General features: G+C 33.3%; 1 protein-coding gene and 1 pseudogene across 4 annotated transcripts in view; both read left to right on the top strand.

The window, feature by feature from the left end:
* Window positions 1–20930, top strand: part of RAPH1 (Ras association (RalGDS/AF-6) and pleckstrin homology domains 1) — a 117486-nt gene that overhangs the window by 8108 nt on the left and 88448 nt on the right. For all 4 annotated transcript variants that reach the window (XM_039844494.1, XM_039844491.1, XM_039844492.1 and 1 more), the window contains 2 exons: window positions 17466–17585; window positions 20408–20513. In XM_039844494.1, the coding sequence (XP_039700428.1) occupies window positions 17466–17585; window positions 20408–20513 (226 nt within the window). Of the gene's footprint in view, window positions 1–17465; window positions 17586–20407; window positions 20514–20930 lie in introns of those variants that run through there.
* On the top strand, window positions 13387–13495 carry LOC120587827 (uncharacterized; annotated as a pseudogene).

Raw genomic sequence — 20930 nt, 5'->3', positions numbered from 1 at the left:
ATTGTTCATCCAGCTTCCTTTTGAAGGACACTTGCGCTGTTTCCAGTTTGGGACTATTAAGTACAAACTAATGTGAATATTTTTGTACAAATCTTTCGTGGAGAGATGTTTTGTTTCTCTTGGATAAAGGAGTGAAATTGCTAGATCATATGTAGATGTTCTCTTTTTTAAAATTTTGCAGAAAAGGGTATTTATCATAAGCATACATTTCTACAACCTGAATACTCCTGTATAATCAATACAAAGATGAAAAAATAGAAAATTATCAGTGTACCAGAAACTTCCCTCATATATACTTCTTTATACCTCTGCTCTCATCGGTAGCCACTACCTTGACTCCTTTGATTTGTTCTTTGATTTGTTTCTTTCTTTAAAAGGTTTTTTCTATTCTATTGAGGTGTAGTTTCCATATAATAAACTGCACACATCAAAGTATACAATTTGATAAGTTTTCATACACCTGTGAATCCATCTCTGGGATTAAGATAGGGAACATTTCCATCATCCTCTAGAGTTTCCTCATACCTCTTTGCTAGTCATTCTGCTCTCCTCCTCTGTCTCTGGGCAACCTGTTAGTATAGATCATTATGCATATTCTAGATTTTCTATCTAGAATCATCTAACATGTTCTCTCTAGCTCATTCTCGCTCTGTGATCTGGCTTATTTTCATGAAGAATAATGATTTTTAGATCGTTTCATATTTTCACTCGGATTAACTCCTTTTGTTGCCGAATGATATTCCATCATGTGTATATATCACATTTTATTTATCCATTCACTCATTGATAGGTATTTGAGCTGTTTTCATTTCTGTCTTCTACAAATAAAGTTCCTATGACATTTGTGTACAAATCTCTTCATGGTATATGTTTTCATTTATCTTAGATAAATACTTGTGAGGGACATGCTGGGTTATATAGGGTAGGTGTATTTTTTATTTTTTAAGAAGCTGGCAAACTTTTCCAAAGCTGTATCATTTTTATATCTAGCAGTATTATATGACAATTCTAATTGCTTTACATCCTAACACTTGGTATTGTCAGTCTTTTTCATTCTAGCCACTGTAATGGTTATGTAGTGGTATATCATTGTAGTTTTAATATGCTAATTACTAATAAGGTTGAGCAACTTTAAAATTTTTATTAACCATTTGGGAAGTGACTGTACAGCTCTTTTGCCTATTTAAAAAATTGGGTGATTTATCTTTTTAAAATTTAGTTGTAGCAATTTTTTATATTCTATTCCAGCATTATTTTTTAAAAAGACTTTTCATTTTTATTTGTCAATTATATCTCAATAGAGCTGAGGGGAAAAAAATCTTTCCTCCTTACCTACTTTGACTTTGACATGCCTGTTGAAAATAATTTGACAGGATAAGTGTGGGTCTATTTCTGGACTCCATTCTCTTACATTGATGTAATTTTCTATTTTTTTGCGGGTACTACATTGTCTCTTTTACTTAGCCTTATAGTGAGTCTTGAAGTCAGGTGGTGTAAATACCCCAAGTTATTTTTCCAAATTGTTTTGGCTATTCTAGGTCATTTGCTTTTCCATATAAATTTTAGAGTCAAATATTGGGATATTGTTTGTAATTACAATGCATACCTAGTTCAATATGGGGAGAATCGACATATAACAATATTGCATCTTCTCCTCCATTCACATGGTATGTCTTTAATTTCTCTCAGCAGTATTTTACATTTTTCATTTGGCATAGAATATGTTATATAAACACTGCACACTAATCTATTCGTATAATTTCTTACAGCCAAATCATTATTTATATGTGCTTATTTTTATGATATAAATTAAGATTTGGTATGGAGGTTTTTCATGATAACCTTATCTAAGGTACAGATGAAGGGAACATCTGATGTGACAATGCTAGAAAGAAAGGAGACAAACAGAAACATTAAAGAAGTTTACGACTATAGTTATTGGCTTAATTCTTTTGGTTTGTATGGTTACAGATATTAATATTTAAAGAGGCTTATATTTATTAACATAGTTCAATATTTTTAGAATCAGAAGTAAAACAGAATCTTACGAGTTTAATTGGGGTATAAGTTTTTACCAGAGGATTTTGAGTTTGCATTTTGTAGTTTGTCTTCTTTCCCCACCTGCCCTTTCATTAATAATATTCATGGAAACATGCAACCTTTAGAAATTTATAAAGAAGAAAATGAAACAAAATTCTACCATTCAGAAATGACTGCAGTTAAAGTTTTTGGTATATTTTCTCATATATCTGTTTATGTGTGTATTTATATAGCTCATTGTATATACAATTTCTGCTTTTTCATTTAAACTTATATCACTATTTTTCCATGCATTTAGTGCTTTATGAATAATTTACAACATTTGCATTATAATCCAGGATGGACATATAAAACACATTTAAATTTACTCAGCCTTTCTTGTAGGATATTTAGTTGCCCTCACCCTCCTCATTTTTTAAAAAAAATATTGATGTGTATATTTGGTCATAGACTTTGTCCATATTTTTAATTTCTTTTAAAAATAAATTTGTTTTAAATTTTGAAACATTTTAAACCAAAGTATAAAACATGATAGACATCTACATACTCATCACCAGTAGTAGTAATCAATTGTTTATATTTTGCTTCAAATAATTTGTTTAAGGAGAAGATACAAAAAAAAATCCTCCCCTGGCCAACAATTTGTGTGGTTCTTTTGCATGTTTTAGTGCATTTCATACATATGTGTCCCTAAGATTTTACTTATTGCTGTCTGTACTTTTTTGAATTTTATATACACAACAAACTATTTTATCATTCTTTTAAAATTTGCATTTTTTACTCAACCATATGGTTTGACATTATTCATACTGGTTCTTATAGATCCAGGTCAGTCTTTTTATCAGAATAAGCCAGTTTTCCTTTCCCCTTTTGAGGAATAGTTAGGATGTTGTAATGAACATCCTTTTCCATTTCTCCTGGTGCTTGGACACTTAGAGTTGGTATTGTGAGATCATAAGACATATAATCTCCAAATGGCTCTCCAAAGTGCTAAGGTATATACTACCAGCAGTGTTCCCATTACTCCATGTCTTGTCCAGCCTTTGGTTATATCAGATTTACTATTTTGCCAACTTGATAGATATGAAATGGATACTCTTTTTTTAGTACATTTCTAGAAATATAGTTATTAGAATAAGGAATATAAGGTTTTGTAGCATATTCAGTTTTTATCCATGGAAACTGTATTTTTTTCAAATGTCCATGAAAAAAAAAGTTTCCGATCACAAATTAAAGCTTTTAGAGAGTTGTGAAGAAAACCATTGTTTTTTTGTTCACAGTGGGATATAAGGGTTGTTTGTTTTTTTTTTTCAATCTAAAATATTATCTGTCCTGGCTGTAAGACTGACATCAGAGAATTGCTTGAAGTGTATTAACTCTTACTTTGTGACATCTGTGTAGATAATTTAGATGATTATTTGCTTAACAGAACCCATGAGTTATTTTCCTTCCTGTGAGCTTTTTTGGGGGAACATAGTTAATTTTTTGTAATCATGTATAGTCAATCAAGTAAAAATACAATATCTCGTTACATATTTTTTTCATTTCAACAGTGGCAATTCGATAAGAGTAGAAATTATTTACTCTGTAAATGTTGAATGTATCATTTTTACAAAATTTGTCTTTAACAATACCCCTCCCTATGTGTGTGTGATGAAAAACATTTCAAATTGAAAATATTTTTAACATGTAGGTGCATTAATTTAAAAAGCAGAGTGTAAATATAAAGCTATAAAAGTTCTAGTCTCGTTAGATATTTAATAAAACTGCCTGATGGCAGAGACTATGTCTACCTTTAAAATAGTTACATTCGCTATGCTTACCAGTTTAGTGCCAGACTCATAGTAGTTCATTATTTGTTGAATGAATAATATTTCTTGTTAAGAAATACTAATCTTCTTAAGTGAAAAATAACTTTTTTTAGTACGAATAAATATAGAGTGAATTCTGCTTAAACCGAGAATTCTGACGGTATTTGTAGCTGATTAATATGGTTTTCTCACTCCTGCCAGGATATAATGAGGGGAAGAATTGTGTATGTGGGATTTACTAGTAAAGTGATTCCTCCCCAACCTTGAGTTTCTATGCAGAATTTTAGTTAATTCTAAAAGTCTTTTTTAGCAAATATGCGAGTTTTGGATTTTCATATGTAAGAATTGGAAGTAACTCCTTTGAAGAATGCTGAGAGAGAGAATTAATGGGACAGAATGCGGAGGGAGAATCTAAAGAGATAGAGAGGTAAAGCAGGTTGCAGAACAGGAGGACAGAATTTTGGAATAAACCATGGAGAGGAGAGAAAGGGTGCTGAAGGCAGTTGAGAAAAGAGGTACATTGTGATAAATGTATTGATAAACTTTTTTATACTTTCAGTTTGAATAGATTCTTTGCTTAAAAACTAGTTTGTGTTAGGTTTCTGTCACATGCAAGAACCCTTGCTAATATTCATTTGTTAATTTTTACAAAATAGTCCTATATAACAGCTATTGAATCCAATTACATCCCTAGAAACATATAGGTTTATAGACATATTGTAAAAATACTCTGCTGAAACTCAAGTGCATTGTAGAATTTCCTTTGGTTTTTCTAAACTATTCCTCTATTGATAGGGAAATTAATTTTAAATGCGTTGGTTCCTTTAAATTAGTATTTATTGAGAACCAGATAAACTGGCTACTATTTTTTTTTTAAGAAATGCACCTTTAGTTTTGAGTCATCTTAAGTTAGATGTCATCTTAAATTTTGAGTTATAAAGTAGGAATATTTAGCAGAAAAAAAGGTGAAATTCAGATGAAGAAAGAATATGGTTCTTTGGTAGTTACTACGGAGTGAAAATGAGAACCATATGGTCTCTCTCCAGAAACCTGCCACCTAGTTGGGTGTGGGGGTTGATAAGGCAAGTGCACAGATAACCACCATATAATACAAAGTCGATTACCTGTAAATGCCATAGAAAGGTACAAAGTTCATGAACCTCTCAGAGTAAGTATCTAACTCTTCTTGCATTTAACTGGAACAGTGCTTAAAATTTATTTGTTTTTTAAATGAAGATCTAATACACATACATAACATTTAAATTTAAAGTGTAAGAATTCAGTGGGTTTTAATATATTCACAAGGTTGTGCAAACTTCACCACTATCTAGTTCCAGAATAAACTTTAAAAAATTTGAATGTTTTTAGCTGAGGTATGCCCTCTAGTTATCAGGCCCCACCATTCCCTATCGTTTTACATCTGTCAACCGCTAGTATTTATATTGGCCACATGACCCAGAAGGCATTTAAATTTGCTACCAGGCTTAAGAGAGTTGTTTTTTCTAGTTTCCTTAACCCTGGAAGCAAATGCCAAAATTACTCTCTGAATACTGGTTGTGTCCTGATGAGCATCTGTTTTTCCACCTCTATTCCTTTTCCAACTCTACCATCTGAACTCCTTCAAGACTGGTCCCCACCTCTGCTGCAGCCTTTTGTGAGAGATAACTTCTCATTGCCCTCAAGAGGGCTTCCTTAGAATAAATTTCAAACTCCTTTATTTGGTTTACAAATCCTTGTATGATCCGGCTCTCTCTCCCCATCAGACTAACCTTTCTTTCTGTTACACCAAACTTGTATCCTCTACCTGAAACATTCTTCTCTCTTATCTTTGCATGTCTGATTCCTTATTGTCATTTATATTTCACTGTAAATATTACTATTCAGAGAGGCCTTCCCTATTCATTAAATCTAAAGCAGATACCGAGTCACTTTCCATGCAATCCTAATTTAATCATCACTACACTCATCATGGGTCTGATTTTTTCTTTTTGTTGTTGTTTAATATTTTCTCCCTGGACTAGAATGTAAGTTAAGTGTTAGAAGGTCCCTTGTTTGTCACACTTAGAAGTGTATCCTGAGATTCTAGGACAGTGTTTGGCACATAGTATGCTTAATACATATTTGTTAAATAATGCCGAGTGAAAATGCTTGCTTTGAGCTATGGCTCCTGCTCTGGTTCATCTACCTATATGATTCTACCCGTTTCTTCCAGAAATTTACCAAAATCTCTGGTCTTTTGATTCCTTTGCCATCTCCAGTTCTCACTGCCTTTATGAATTTATTCCCTTTCATAATTGTTTACTGTCATTTCCATGGGATTTTAGGGAAGGAGAGAAATGTATTCTGTCACTCTTGACAGGTTGAGATGTTGCATTCAGGTTGAAAACATGAACAAAGGCAAGTTAAGAATGCATAGCTTGTTTTTTTTTTTTCAAGAATACCAATTCATTTAGGTTGATCGAAGGGTAGTAAATAAGGTTGAAAATTTAGGTTGAGGACATGCCAGAGAGGATCTGAAATCATTTGGTGAAGAGTTTGTACTGAATTCAGAATGTCATGGGGAACTCTTGAGGATGTTTGAGCAGAATGATGACATGAAAAGCGTCTTTAAGGAAGATTAGTCTGAAGGTGATGGACTAAAGAAGAGAGGTGAGTTAGGAAGTTGCTAGAATAATCTGAGAATGATATAGTATAGGTTTGAACCAAGGTAGTGGTCATCAAAATGAAAATGAAAGCACGGAGTCAGAAATATTTTTAGTTAATTCTAAAGTGCTGACACTGATAAATCGCTCTATGATACAGTTTAGCGATGTGACTTTTATTTAGATGAATTGTAAATGCCTTTCCTAGGATTTTTACATTTATGAGATAGATGAAAGAGAAAACAGACATCTCAGCTTTGTTGGGTGGGGGATGGATATTTGGTCACTTCTGGCACTTTCCAACTCTGGATGTTACAGGATGTCAGGATATGTTAATGAACAATGCATGGTACAAGTGTTTCACTGTATAAGACCTTTGTTCTCACACTTAACAAAATTTTTAAATCAAAGCATCTTTAAAAAAAAAAATCCATCATGAAGTCTAGATTTAGCTTAAGCCTTATTATTTAAGTACTAGTTTTTGATTTAGAACTGAATTCTGATTTCTTCCTGACCTACTGGTGACATTAAACAATTTCTTTTTTTAGTTACTTGTTTTTTTTCTCATCTGAAGTTTACAAATGATTTTCTTTTGCCTCTGTGAAAAAATTATCTGATGAGTATTTTTTTAAGACAGTTTGCTTTTATTTGCATTAACTAAAATTAATTTTATGATGACCAGAATAAACAAATAAAAGTTAACAGTAAGCCAGGCAAATGCAATTTAGGAAAGGTAATGTATATGTAATAAAAACCAGGTGTTCAAGAAATATGCGTTATTTCTCAGGGTCCTTAGGTTTATTTGGTAAAAATGTTTTTTCTGCCGATATGTTTTCCTAAGTTTATTTCTGAATTATAAATGATCTTTTAATTGTTTTCCTAACTAGACTACAACTTCCTGAGGGTAGAGACCAGAATGTTCTTTCTTTCCTTTCTTTTATCTCCTCTTTCTCCCTTCCTTTTTCTTTTCCTTAATTTATTGGGATAAAATTTCAAACTTATAGAAAAGTTCTAAGAGTACAAATAACTCTTGTATTCCCTTTACCTAAATTCAGCTATTGTTTACTTTTTGCCTAATTATCATTCCTCTCTTCCTATATACATATTTACACATACACACACACTCTTTCCGAGCCATTTGAGAATAAGTCGCAGGCCTTATGCCACTTTATGACTAAGTTTTTTAGTGTATATTTCCTAAGAGCAAAGATATTCCCTTACATAACTGCAGCACTGTTATCAAAATCAGGAAATGTAACATTGATACAATACTCTGATCTAATCCGCAGTCCATAATCAACTTTTGTTAGTTGTCCCAATATTGCCCTTTATAACTATGTTTATATACATATGTATTTTCTTGGTCCAGGATCCAGTCCAGTATCAAGCATTGCATTTAATTGTCATGTTTCTTTAGGTTTCCTTTAATCTGGAACATATCCTCAGCCTTTCTTTGTTTTCTTGACCTTCGCATTTTTGAAAACTAGAGGCCAATTATTTTGTAAAATGCTTCTTATGATTTGATTCAGGTAATGCATTTTATCAGGACTGATAATGTGTCTTAGTGCATCATTACAGGAAGCATATGATGTTGGTTTGTCCTAATATTGTTGATGTTAATTTTAATCACTTGGTTAAGGTAGTGTCCGTCCTCCCGCCCCGCCTTCGTACTTTGTGGGGAGATATTTTTGAGAATATGTAAATAGTCTCATCAAATTTTCACTCACTGATTAACATATCCCCTGACATCTACTGATGAGTTTTGCCTGCAACAGTTGTTATTACAGTGGTTGCAAAATGATAATCATCTGTCATTTTATCTACATTAATTATTTGGTATTCTGTAAGGAAAAGCTTTCTTTCTCATATATTTATATATTTATATCATGGATTCTTGTTTTATTAAATAGGTTATAGTTGTTTCTGTCATAATTTATTTTGAAGCTTAAATTGTCCCAGATTTAGCCCCTGGAACCCCCTTCAGGCTGGTTCCTGTGTCCTTATGACATGTCCTCATCTTTAATGAGCACTTTGTGGCACAAGAAGATGTTTTAAGGGCTTGTCTTTCCCCCACCCCAGATGCAGAATCATTACTCCAGGGATATCTGGTTACTTTTCGGGTAGAATATATATTTAGAAACCAAAAACTGGGCACTTGGGTGTGCTAATTGCTACTGGGGTATCATTGCTTCGAGGCCCTTTCAGTGGACACACCTACAAACACACATACACATACATCTGTCTTTATTTCTACTCCTCCCTTTACCTCTGTTTGAAACCTTGAGTTCATTGATGATTCAAATTTAAATCTAATGGCTTCTTTGCCTCAAGCTGCAGCTATCTGGCATGCTCTCCCCTACCCCACCCCCCAAATATATATGGGCTGCCCTGAGGGGTTAGATTTCCTGTCACACTTTTGGCTCTCTTGTAGAGGAATAGAGCAAAAGTGCAGAAAAACAATAGTCGCCTGCCTCCCTAACGAGGCTTTCAAGAATTTCAAGACAGTTTCTCCTACCTAAGAGAGTAGAAGTTGTAGCCTATACTTTCAGATGAAGCTGAAAGACTGTATGGATACTATCTGCTGTCTCTGAAGATCCCTGCGTACCGAGGTAGTATAGTAGTAGGAACAGTCCCAAGTGTAGGGCAGAACAAGCAAGATGAATTTCTCTGGAAGTGTCACAGAAGCCTCATTTCTACAGTTAAACAGTGACCTTGTTGGTTTACCTAGGGCTGCTACAACAAATCACCATTCACTGGGTGGCTTAAAAAAACAAATTTATTCTCTTGCAGTTTTTGAAATGAACTTAAAAAGCTGGAATATAAACAAAAGAGTTTTATACTTTTTTTTTTTTCAGGATTTTTTTAGTTGCTCTGTGATTTCAGATTATGGTTTATGATGTACTGTATAATAAGTAATTATAAAATTGATCATTAGAACTTCTTATTTATAGGAATGATAGGAGTTTCTTTGTAGAGCATTGAACTAAGATTGTTTTTTCCAATTTAGATAAAAGGAGTTCCTGTTCAGTGTTTAGTAGATTAAGAGTATCCAATATTATGAAAATCTGGTTGAATATGGTTCATCATTCTGTAAAAGGCATTGCTTTACTAGGGAGTACATTGAAATGCTTTATAAATAAAACATTAAATTAATAAAATTGCCTTTGATTTGACTTATAATCTTAGGCATCTTAACCTCTATCAACTGTTAAAATAGTTATTTGTTTTTATGCATCCTTATATGATCTTTAGTTAATCTCATAGTTAATGTACATGATAATGAAGAGGATATGTTATTTACATCCTGGGTTGTCAAAAACAGACATAAATAAAGAAGAAGGCATAAGGGTGTGAATCGCCTCCCCCCTAGTATTTCTATTTCCTCCAAGTAAGGAGGATTTCACCAGGGCTGGCCTAAGAACAGTACCCCTCTCTGTTTTTTAGGGTGGTTCAATTCCATGTGGAAACTTTACAAAACTTATTTCCAAGTGTCAGCTCACTCCCAGAGGACCAGGCCATGCAAGTTCCCTGGTTGCTGGTTTACTGTGCTTGCTCCTACCAAGCCTTTGAATAACGTAGTCCGTCGCTTCCTTCTGAGTCCCTTTCAACTCTCAGGAGATCATAGCTTCCTTTAAATTTGCTTCATGCATAGGCCTTCAAAAGGAACTTTGTTCTTAGAGAATTTTTGATCAAGATACTTCTGTGTTTACCATCACTCCCACATTTAGGATTAATGTGAAGTCATGGAAGGTATTTTTTGCTTTCTCCGTATTCTGCATTTTAGAGTAATGCTCTTTGTAGGCAAAGTATTTTGAAGTGTTGGACTCTAAGTAGAACTTGGGCCTTTTCTATAGAGGACCACCAAACTACAGAGAAAACGTCAGTGATGGATATATGAAAAGCAAATTTTGACTTTTTTAACTCATCTGCTTTATAAATTAACAGAAGGTCTAAAATTATGTTTATTTAAAAGGAGGCACACAGTGGAAGAGGATCCTCAAAAAAAGAACCCTGGTATATGCATAGAATATACATACATGAATAAAAGGAACATGCCAAGGATGGAAAATTTTAAATTTGAAGAAAATCCAGTTTAGATTTTCAAGTCACATTATGTGCCAAACTAAGCTACCTAGGGAAAACATTATAACTACATAAAAAAATGAATAACAAACTAAAAATTTACATAAACATTTATCAGCTTTCTGGGCGAAGAAGAATTTACTGAACAAACTGTCAGAATTCAAAAAGAAAAGAACTCGTGGCTTTGATAACAAAATAATAAAACATTTAGTAATGTCTTTAAAAAGACCATCCCAACAAATGGTAAAACCTGAGGAAAATGTTGCCATACACATAACATGGTTATATCTTGAAACTGAGAAGAGCTTATGTAAATTCAGTTGGTTTATTAAATTTCCAGTTTCCATATGGTCAGTTTAAATGATACCATTTAGTTCACAGCAGAACTAAAGGCCTGTGTTAAGAGTTGTAGGTCAAGAGAGAAACTAGTGCCCTATTCAGATGAGCAGTTAATGGCCCTTCTTCTCCAAGTCTCACTTCATTTTACACTATGTTTTGTCTCTTTCTCTCATTTTTCTTCTCAGCTCTGACTTCCTCTCTCTTCCTTTTGATGAGTCCTCTTCCTTCTTTTGTGCCTTACTAAATTTAACAGATTTTTTTTCCTTATCGTTCCTTTTGTTTGATTTAGATTTCCTTCCTCTTGCTTTTATTGCACAAGAGTTGTATCTTGCGCAGTTGGGGGCACTTCTTAAACCTGGAAGTCTTTACAACCCCTCACCCCCCAACCCCCAGTGCCTTCCTCTTCTTTGCAGTCATTCTTCAGATCTTGACTGAAGCATCACACCTTTCCTCTCTCCTTCTCAGACTGGGTTAAACTACAGTCATGTAACATACCTCTCTTGTAGCACTTAACACAGTGTTTCATCACTGTTGGTTTCTTTGTTCCCTACTAGGTTATATATTCCTTAAGGACAGAAGCTATCATGTTCACCTTTGTTCCTCCAGTATGGCACATAGTAGATGTATAGTAAATATTAAAATCAAAGCTCCTGCCTCTTTGGAATATTGAGCATGCTAGACTAGAGAAATGCTGTAGTGGCAGCTCTGCTCCTGTATTCTGAGAGTTTTCACATGGTTTTAAGTATAGAGTACTTATTTTTACAAAAAGCAATTATTTTTGAATTATTAAAGGCACACAAAGAGTTCGGTAATAAATAAGGCACCCTGCCTATATACCATGTATATTTCTTGCCACTCTCTAAGCGTGGACTTGTATAAATTGTATTTCCTCTCAGGACTTCAGTTTCCTTATCTATAATTATTTCTGCCTAATATCTACAGTAGCCTTCTAATGGTCTTTCCCGTCTCTCACAACTCTTATACTGGCACGATGTCGTTTGACTAAAATACCATTTCTTCCTCAGCCCCTTCATTTCTATAGTTAGGAATCCAATAACTTCTTGGGGTGGAGATGAGGGTGGAGGTAGGGAAGACTTGGCTTTCAAGGTTCTATATGATCAGATGCCACCTTAGCCCTTGACTTTTAAATCTCACTCTTAACCTCTTTTTTTATTTGCATCAATCTCATGACAGTCTCACAAACACAGACTTTCTCCTTTGCTCTTTATAATTTGCTCTATGTGGAATGTGTTTATTCAAATTCTTAAGCCCTAATCTAAGCCCAGCCTTCTTGATAAAGATCATTATTCCATGTTACAGCAAGGAAATTGAATAGTAAACAAAAATATCTCCCAAGAGGAAGGCTAATAGGGAAAATATGCTTGAATAATTAACTTCATGGAAAATTTAGTGGGAATAATATTGTTTCATACTAAGGCATACTAAATGGACAGTTTCATTATGTGTAGTGGAGCTTACAGTATATATTATAAGTTTAACCTGTAATAATTGAGGTATGATTATCTGTGAAATGAAACCAACCAGCATATAAGCAATGGTTGTATTTTCCCATTATTTCTATTTTTACTTCACAAATAACAAATGTAAATTAGTTTAAAATATTAGTTAAATCATTATTACTATAAGCTATGATTTTTCTGCAGCAAACATGATTTTGAAATAATATTCAGGCTAAACTAAACCTCCTTATTGGCTGAGTTCTAATTCCTCCTTTTTTCCTGGGATGTTTGCTCAACATCTCTCAATCTATCTTCAAGACAGAATCCACACTCTTCCCCCCGCCAGAACCTGCTCCCAGAAAGAGCAGTGAGGACAGTGTGGCTGGAGGGGTGAGTGAGGAGAGATGGCAAGAAGGTCTCCAAAGGCTGGGATTACACAGAGCCTTCTCGAACTGCCAACAACTTTGGATTTTGGATTTGTATTCAACAAATCTGCACTGGGAGAGTAAACCTTTTCATATGTGCTAGGGTACGTTTATTCTTTCAGGACCTTGATGTAATGGAGCAGGGAGTTTAAGTGAAACTTTATTTCTCAAAATACCTAATAGTCACAGAGTAATAGTATTTGTTCCAGTATGATTATAATTTCCTTACCCCTACTTTACATCATTAAGGCAAAGCATCACATTAGAAGCTATTTAAATCCAGATTATTTTGAAAACAAAATTTATAAGTTCTGTTTTCTTTTCCTTCATTGTTCTCCCCTTTGGAGAGACAGTTGACTGACTATTATAGTATTTTATTTGCATTTTATGCTATCATTTCCAGTAAGGGCGTTATGTTGAGCAATTTCAGGTTTAGAATTGTGATTTAATTGGAGATAGGCATCAATATATAACAGAATGAACTTCCTTACTAGATTGCGACTTTAGTGCAGAGCCTATTAAAAGGAATAAAACCTTTCTGGGGGCTCCTCATTGTGTGTGTGTAGTAAACAAAAATGAGGCGATAGCCTACGGTCATGCTACCCTGATCCCGTCTGATCTCGGAAGCTAAGCAGGGTTGGGCCTGGTTAGTACTTGGGTGGGAGACCACCTAGGAAGACCAGGTGCTGTAGGTATAAAAAAATAAAAAGTAAGGGATTGTAAGCTGACAGGGTCCTTGCAATCTGTGAGGTCAATCAAGGATTTTCTCACCTAAAAAAAAATGCGATATTAGGAGTAAGAAAATAAGGATCAACATCAGCTTCTAGAAAATGGAGAGTGCTGTTTTAGAGTATAGATCCTTAAGAAGTGTTGTAGAAAAAAGCCAAAAACATATAGTGAAGAAAGGAAAGCCTCTTCAATAAATGGTGCTGGGAAAATTGGAAGGCCACCTGCAAAAGAATGAAACTAGACTGTTGTCTGTCACCACACACCAAAATTAACTCAAAATGGATTAAGGACCTGAATATAAGACCAGAATCAATAAAATGCATAGAAGAAAACATAGGAACTAAGCTCAAGGACCTTGGATGTAAAGAGGATTTTATGAATTTGACCTCAAACGCAAAGGAAGTAAAAGTGAAAATAAATGAATTGGGACTACATCAAACTAAAAAGCTTCTGCTCAGCAAAAGAAACTGTCAACAAGGTAAAGAGACAACCATCCAAATGGGAAAATATATTTGCAAGCAGCGCCTCCAATAAGGGCGTAATATCCAAAATATACAAAGAACTCATACAGCTCAATGACAAAAACAACAAAAAAACAAACGATCCAATCAAAAAATGGGCAGAGCACCTGAACAGATACTTCTCCCTAGAGGACATACAAATGGCCAACAAATATATGAAAAGATGCTCAACATCGCTAGCTATTAGGGAAATGCAAATCAAAACCACAATGAGATACAATCTCACACCTGTTAGAATAGCTATAATCAACAGGACAAGTAACAAATGTTGGAGAGGATGCAGAGAAAAAGGAACCCTTATACACAGCTGGTGGGACTGCAAATTGGTACAGTGACTGTGGAAAACAGTGTGGAGGTTCCTCAAAAAACTAAGAATTGATCTACTATATGATCCAGCAATCCCTCTACTGGGTATTTACCCCAAAGACTTGAAAACCCATATCCAAAAAAATATTTGCACACTGATCAGTGTTCATAGCAGCATTATTCCCAGTGGCCAGGACATAGAAGCAACTGAAGTGGCCTACGATAGATGATTGGCTAAAGAAGCTGTGGTACATATATACAATGGGATATTACTGAGCCATAAGAAGAGATGAAATGCTGCCATTTGTGACAACTCGGATGGACCTCGAGATAATCATGCTAAGCAAAATAAGCCAGACTGAAAAAGTTGAAAATCACATGATATCACTTATATGTGGGATATAAACCTAAAAGCAACAAATGAACAGGACAAACAGACTCATGGACATGGACAATGGATTAGAGGTTACCAGAGGGTAGGGGGTGGGGAGGAAGGAAGAGGTAGACAGGGTAAAAGGGGGCAAATATAGGGAGTTGGGGGAGGGTGAAGTGGATAAAGAGGATCAAATATATGGTAGCTGAAGGAAACTGGACTTTGGGTGGTAATCACACAATGGAATATATAGATGTCAAATTATAATGTACACCTGAAAATTATATAATTATATTAACCAGTGTTACCCCAATAAACTTAATAATAAAAAACAGTGTTGTAGAACCTAAATTTTTATTGGAAAAGTCTGAATAAATGTCTTAAGTTGTTTTTTATAAAATAATCCATGTGGTAACAGGAATTCAAGAAAGGATAAAATTGGCAAGGTACATAAAAGGTAAAAGTTGAATAGTTGCTTCAAAATTTCCATTTATTTTATGACCGTCATTGTTCCCTACTGATATTTTACCTGAGTTTGTAGTAGTATAGATAAAAACAAAAGTATTAATGAAAATGTTTAAAGAGATTCTTAAAATCCAAATAATTAATTGGGTTTGAATAATAAGAAACTCACAAAACATACCAGACTTTGATACGGAGTCTGTTGTTCTAGTTGGCTCTATGATAACTTAAAATACTCATTCATTTTTAACTATTTTGTGTTTGCTCTGGAAAATTATATTCCTATTTTTTTTTTTTCCAGTATAGCATATTCCTTATGGGCAATTACAGTGTATGCTCAGCAGGGATAGTGGCAGAATAAGTATCATTATTTCAAAGCACAATTCCTCCCAGACTATTTTAGCTTCTGGGTTATTCCAATGTTTTTAGTTTTGAAGATTAGGGAGGAAGAGGAAGTTGACGATTATGTTCCTGGTTCTGTTGCTTGTTGGCTCTCACGAAGACTGGGTATTACTACTCCTAGATGTTCTCAAACTACCAGCTATTATTGAGCAAGTCACCTGATCAAATGAGGTTTTTCTTTGCACTAATATTTTATGTTTTTCATAAAATATAACTTAATGAAGAATGATATCAATTGAGATTGATCTGTAAATTCAGTAATGAATAAAAATCTTAGAAATAGTATTAACACAAGTGAATTATAAAAATCAAATCTCTTTTAAGAGCCACCTTTATGGATTGGAAAATTAGTTGATTCCATTTTCCATTTGTCAAGGCAGAATGCCCTAATTTATACATGCTTAGAGTGATGAAATTAAGAAATTAAAATTATCAGTTTCTGTTAGACTTATTGATAAGCTGTGATCCTTGATAGTTATTAAGCTTAAGAAAATTATTTCCTTTCAGAAATTAAATGAGATATAGTCTGATTTTCAACATTGTTAGTACTAAATTCAGTTTGATTTTGCAACATTTGACCCTTTCTGCAAATTTTCATATAGTAAAATAAGGTTTAAATTTTAACTTAATGATATCTCATCAACTAATTAGATTCTTTACGTATCTCATAACCACAATTAAGGATCACGGAAGTAATTTTGATTGCTGCTTTGTAGGTGTGAGATGCCTACAAATTCTTATTCGAGATTAAGGATATCTTTCATCTTTGAGGAATTGTTTAAACCAACTGACAAGTTTTACTCCAAATTTTGCCTAGATCCACTGGAACAAAATTTGTGTTCAGAAATGTGATTCAAGAGTATGAAATATACAATGATGATGTTCATCGTGTCACTGGGACAATTAATAGGTATTACTCCAAGTTGAAGGAAAAGGATTTGTGGTCAAATAAATTTGGAATATGTTGTTTTAAGGAAAGCTAAGCTTTACTGAAGATTTCTCAGAACTTTTAGTGTTAAAATTTTTTTAAATCAGATTAATCTTACTTTAAGGACTTTTAAGTATCTGGTCAGTCATCGATCTTTGTTTTGTGTAATCTTTTTCTCCCTTCACAATATAATATGCAAGTTCCATGTCAGATATCACATTATTTTATTAACGGGAAGAAGGAAAATATCTTTTTGTTCAAGGGACTTATACTTGAAAAGTTGCCACATATAGGAAATTTTATATACAAATTTAAAGTTTTCAGTTCTAGTTTTTTAAATATTTTTATTTCCATTCTAGTTCCTTAGATTTCGTAGGAACTAATGGGGAAGTAAGGTAAAAGAAAGATGGGGTAGAGTAAAAATAGGATAGAAGGAGGAACTAATTCAACAGACTAAACTAGGTTAAAATTTTTGTTTTGTCTTTTCTCTGAAATGCTTGTTGGACTAAGTTTTTTCAAGATACTTATTTGTATCTAAACAGACTTTTTAAGAATAAATAATACCGCTGCATTAAAGTCTTCTGAAATTGTGTTACTGTGATGTTTGGGGTGCTTTAGAATCTATTAGTGGAGAGAACTGTTCTATTGTAATATCTTCTAATTAATGGGAGTGTTCTGCAATTCAGAAATTATTGCTACTTGTGATTCCAGTTATAAACTGACACAGTTCATTCTTCCACAATTTTCTAAAAATTTGAGATTTAGTTGCTCATTTCTACTCATTTGTTATTCCTGTCTCCTCTGACTTTTAATGTCCTTTTATAATATAATCTCTAGTTTTGAAGATTTGACTCTGGAGAGCTGCAATATATATCAGAACATATACTGCATAATTTTTCAGTTATAACCTATAACTATTTATTCTACACAAATGTCTATTTCAGATGGAGCAGCTATCAGATGAAGAAATTGACCATGGTGCTGAAGAAGACAGTGACAAGGAAGATCAAGACCTGGACAAAATGTTTGGAGCCTGGTTGGGGGAGCTAGACAAACTCACTCAGGTTAGAAATAGTGCTTGAAAAACTGGTGGAGGATTTTAAGTCATCACTGTTATGTCATCACTGCTAAAAGTTTACTCTGTAGTCATAAGGATATGGATATAGGTTACATTTTTAGAGACTGCTATACAGGGAAAGTGAATTGTAACCCTAGAACAATAAATATATTATCATCTCCAGTTATTTTAAGGAGTCTTTAAAAAAAAATACTTGTGACAGAGTATGGAGATTGCTTAAAATCTGTTTCATATATTGAGATTGCTGGCTAAAAAGTTTTAAAGCCTAAAATTTTGAAGTCTAAATTTTAGTAAATCCTATTTCATAATATGAATACATTTATGTATTCATATTATGAATATGAATACATTTCACCACATAATATCCTCACAGCAAATATCCTCACATGCAGATATTTTCTGTAATTGTTTATTAAAACAACTTTATAGCAATGAGAACATTAGAACAAAACTTATTTTCATTTATCCTTTAATATTTCTGGGAAGAACTTTTGTGAAAATTGCTTAACAAGATTCCTTAGCTAGTAGAAAAGTAGGTGGTAAGGTGGAAACTTAAAGTACTAATTTGTTCTCTTTCTATAGTAGTCTGGAATTGAAACTGATAAACTATTCATGTAATTCTTGCTAGATCATTTTGAAAAAACAAACATGTTTGTGACCATAATCCGTTAATGCTGAATTTTGAGGAGAATGCTTTTAGTTCTTTTAAGATTTCATAAGAATCATTCTTTCATCTTCAATCAGAAATAACATTATTTGTTGTGAGAAAGGTCTTATATCTGTAGTTGTGAAACGATTTCAGTTTAATTCTTAATTTTTTCAAAAAGATGATTTTGGCATAGAGATGATGACTAGGCTATGCAGTTCTATGCTGAGGAGAAAAAGGAAAGAGGAAACCAGACAGTGGAAATAGAAAATGATAATACGGGAAGGAAAGTATGTGAGTGTGGGGTTTCCTTGACTCTTTGGCTTTAATGTCCATACTTGGGAAGAGGGCCAAAAAGAGAAAAGACAGGTAGGTATCACTCCAGTTGTTCTAGGTGGAATAGTACTCCATGCTACTCCACTGCAGATGGCATTTCTACTGGTTTGATACCTTTTATTCTTATATTTTAAATTCACTGACATGTAAGTGTGAAGAGCCAGTCATCAAAAAAAGCTGGCTCCTAAACTAATGCTGTGACTGTTCTTATTGTTATATATATCTGTCTTCAGAGAGAAAGATTAAAAAAAAAAAAAAAAGACATTATGTAATGTGGCTCACTGCTAACAAGTTGCTTTTTAACACCAGAAATTTTCAAAAAATATTTTACCTAGTGGCTAAAACCTCAAGTTTTTTGTTTATTATTCTAGTGTCAACTGTACACCTATATTACACTTACAATGGGGATTTTTCAATTTAATATATTAAATCGGGTTTAAGTTTTAAATGGTCGATGAGTCTTCTGAAACCATTTGTAAAATTTTGTGTGTATTTGCATTTTTCTGAAAGGCACATAGCTTTTATTAAATTCTCCTCACCACCTCCCCCTCAAAAAAAGGTTAAAAACCACCCTACTAGATTAGCAGTTTCTTGGCATCAAAGAATATTTTTTGCTCTTTCTCTTGTTATCCCAGCACCATGGACACAGCAGGTAATTATAATAAGTATCTGTTTATTTGAACTGGTAAATAGATTACTTTTAATATGTTAAAAGTTAATATGAATAAAAGTTTTATTCAATTTTTTTTTTTTTTAAAGAAAACAGTACCTGCCTATCATTCTTCATTTCCCCTGAGAGAAGGAGGCTTAGGGCTTAAATTGTAGCCAGAGAATTAGGTTTGAGGTTAAAGGAGAATTTCTTGGATGTTGTGTGAAATTTTGAAATAAGACACTGAATGGTGGCATATCTCCTTTACATGATAGTTTTAAAAACTGGATGGACACTGAATGGATTAGTTTTATCTTGAGATAAATGAACAAAGAAGATCTCATTCTAAACCAATTCCATGATTCTGCTATGCAGCATTCTTTTTTATTTGAAATCTATTTAATAAGTATAGATAAATTAAAATTTTAAAAGACTAATCCTAATACTTACAAATTTATTTAAATAGATGTGAAATAACTACTACCCTTCCCTGGATTTCTCTTTCATAGACATCTTATTTTCCTTATTATAGAAAGGTTAGAAAAAAGCCTCATTTAAAAAGGCGATGAGGTACAAGACACCATACCTTGAAGCGCACTGTAATTCTAGACTTAGCACAGGCAGTATAGCTGGGTTACACTGTGTGCTCATAGAGCTTGAAAAGAACAGGGCTATTCCATTACTGTTTAGCGTTGTAACTGCTCTTGGGTCTCACTAATTTTGAGTCCAGAGTTGTGCCTTATCTTCAGGGTACTTCATGCCAAGAATGACGCTGTGCTGGACCAAAAACAAATTATTTTGAGGAAAGAGATAACAATTATCTGCATTGTTCCTTCCTATTCATCTTTCCATGCCTGTATCCTATTTTATATGCCCTAGTTTATTTTATAGTGAATTTATGTAAAATGAACTTAGTCATTATACTGGATGTATTTGGAAAGATATTTACTCTGAACTATGACAATCTCAAGTGCCTTAAGTAAGCATATATCTAAAACTTTAAAAAACTTTAACCAAATTAATATGAAAACCAAGTATACCTTTCCTTAAGACTATTACTTAGAACTTTGTTCTCATTACCTATTGTATAACAGTTTACTTAATCATAAAACAGACTATCTTTTTACATATTTCTTGCCTGAATTTTATATGACTTATTAAACTTTCCTTTTTAAAGAGTTTGGATTCTGACAAGCCTATGGAACCAGTGAAAAGATCTCCTCTTCGCCAGGAAACAAACATGGCCAATTTCTCTTATCGCTTCTCCATATACAACTTGAATGGTAAGATGTAATTGGAAATAAAATATAAAATAGTATACTAAGTTATATAATGTGGAAACAATGCAGCTACAATTCCAGATAGCTCAACATAAAAACAATTTGCATGACTTGACTGAGTTCTTATATATCTTGATTTGTGCATTTTATTACTAATTCAAATGATCACAAAAAAAAATCAAACTGGAACGTAACTAAAATAGTTTTCGAGTTGGGTTATTAATAATTGACAGAGAATATACTCAGATGGAACCCTACAGCAAACTTAATTTCATTATTGTATTTTTACTGGAATAAAGTCCAGTGAAGTTACTTCTTAGTAATTTTTAAATCAGCACCTGTGGCCTTTATTTAATGTCTTCTACCTAGTCAACTTTATAGTATTTGGATTTGACATTCCAGTCTGTAAATTTTCAGGTC

This window comes from Pteropus medius, unplaced genomic scaffold (genome assembly GCF_902729225.1).
Source record: "Pteropus medius unplaced genomic scaffold, Ma_sr-lr_union100, whole genome shotgun sequence".
In the NCBI taxonomy this organism is placed as follows: domain Eukaryota; kingdom Metazoa; phylum Chordata; class Mammalia; order Chiroptera; family Pteropodidae; genus Pteropus; species Pteropus medius.
The sequence above is the reverse complement of the archived record's forward strand: the minus strand, read 5'-3'. Positions and strand labels throughout refer to the sequence as shown.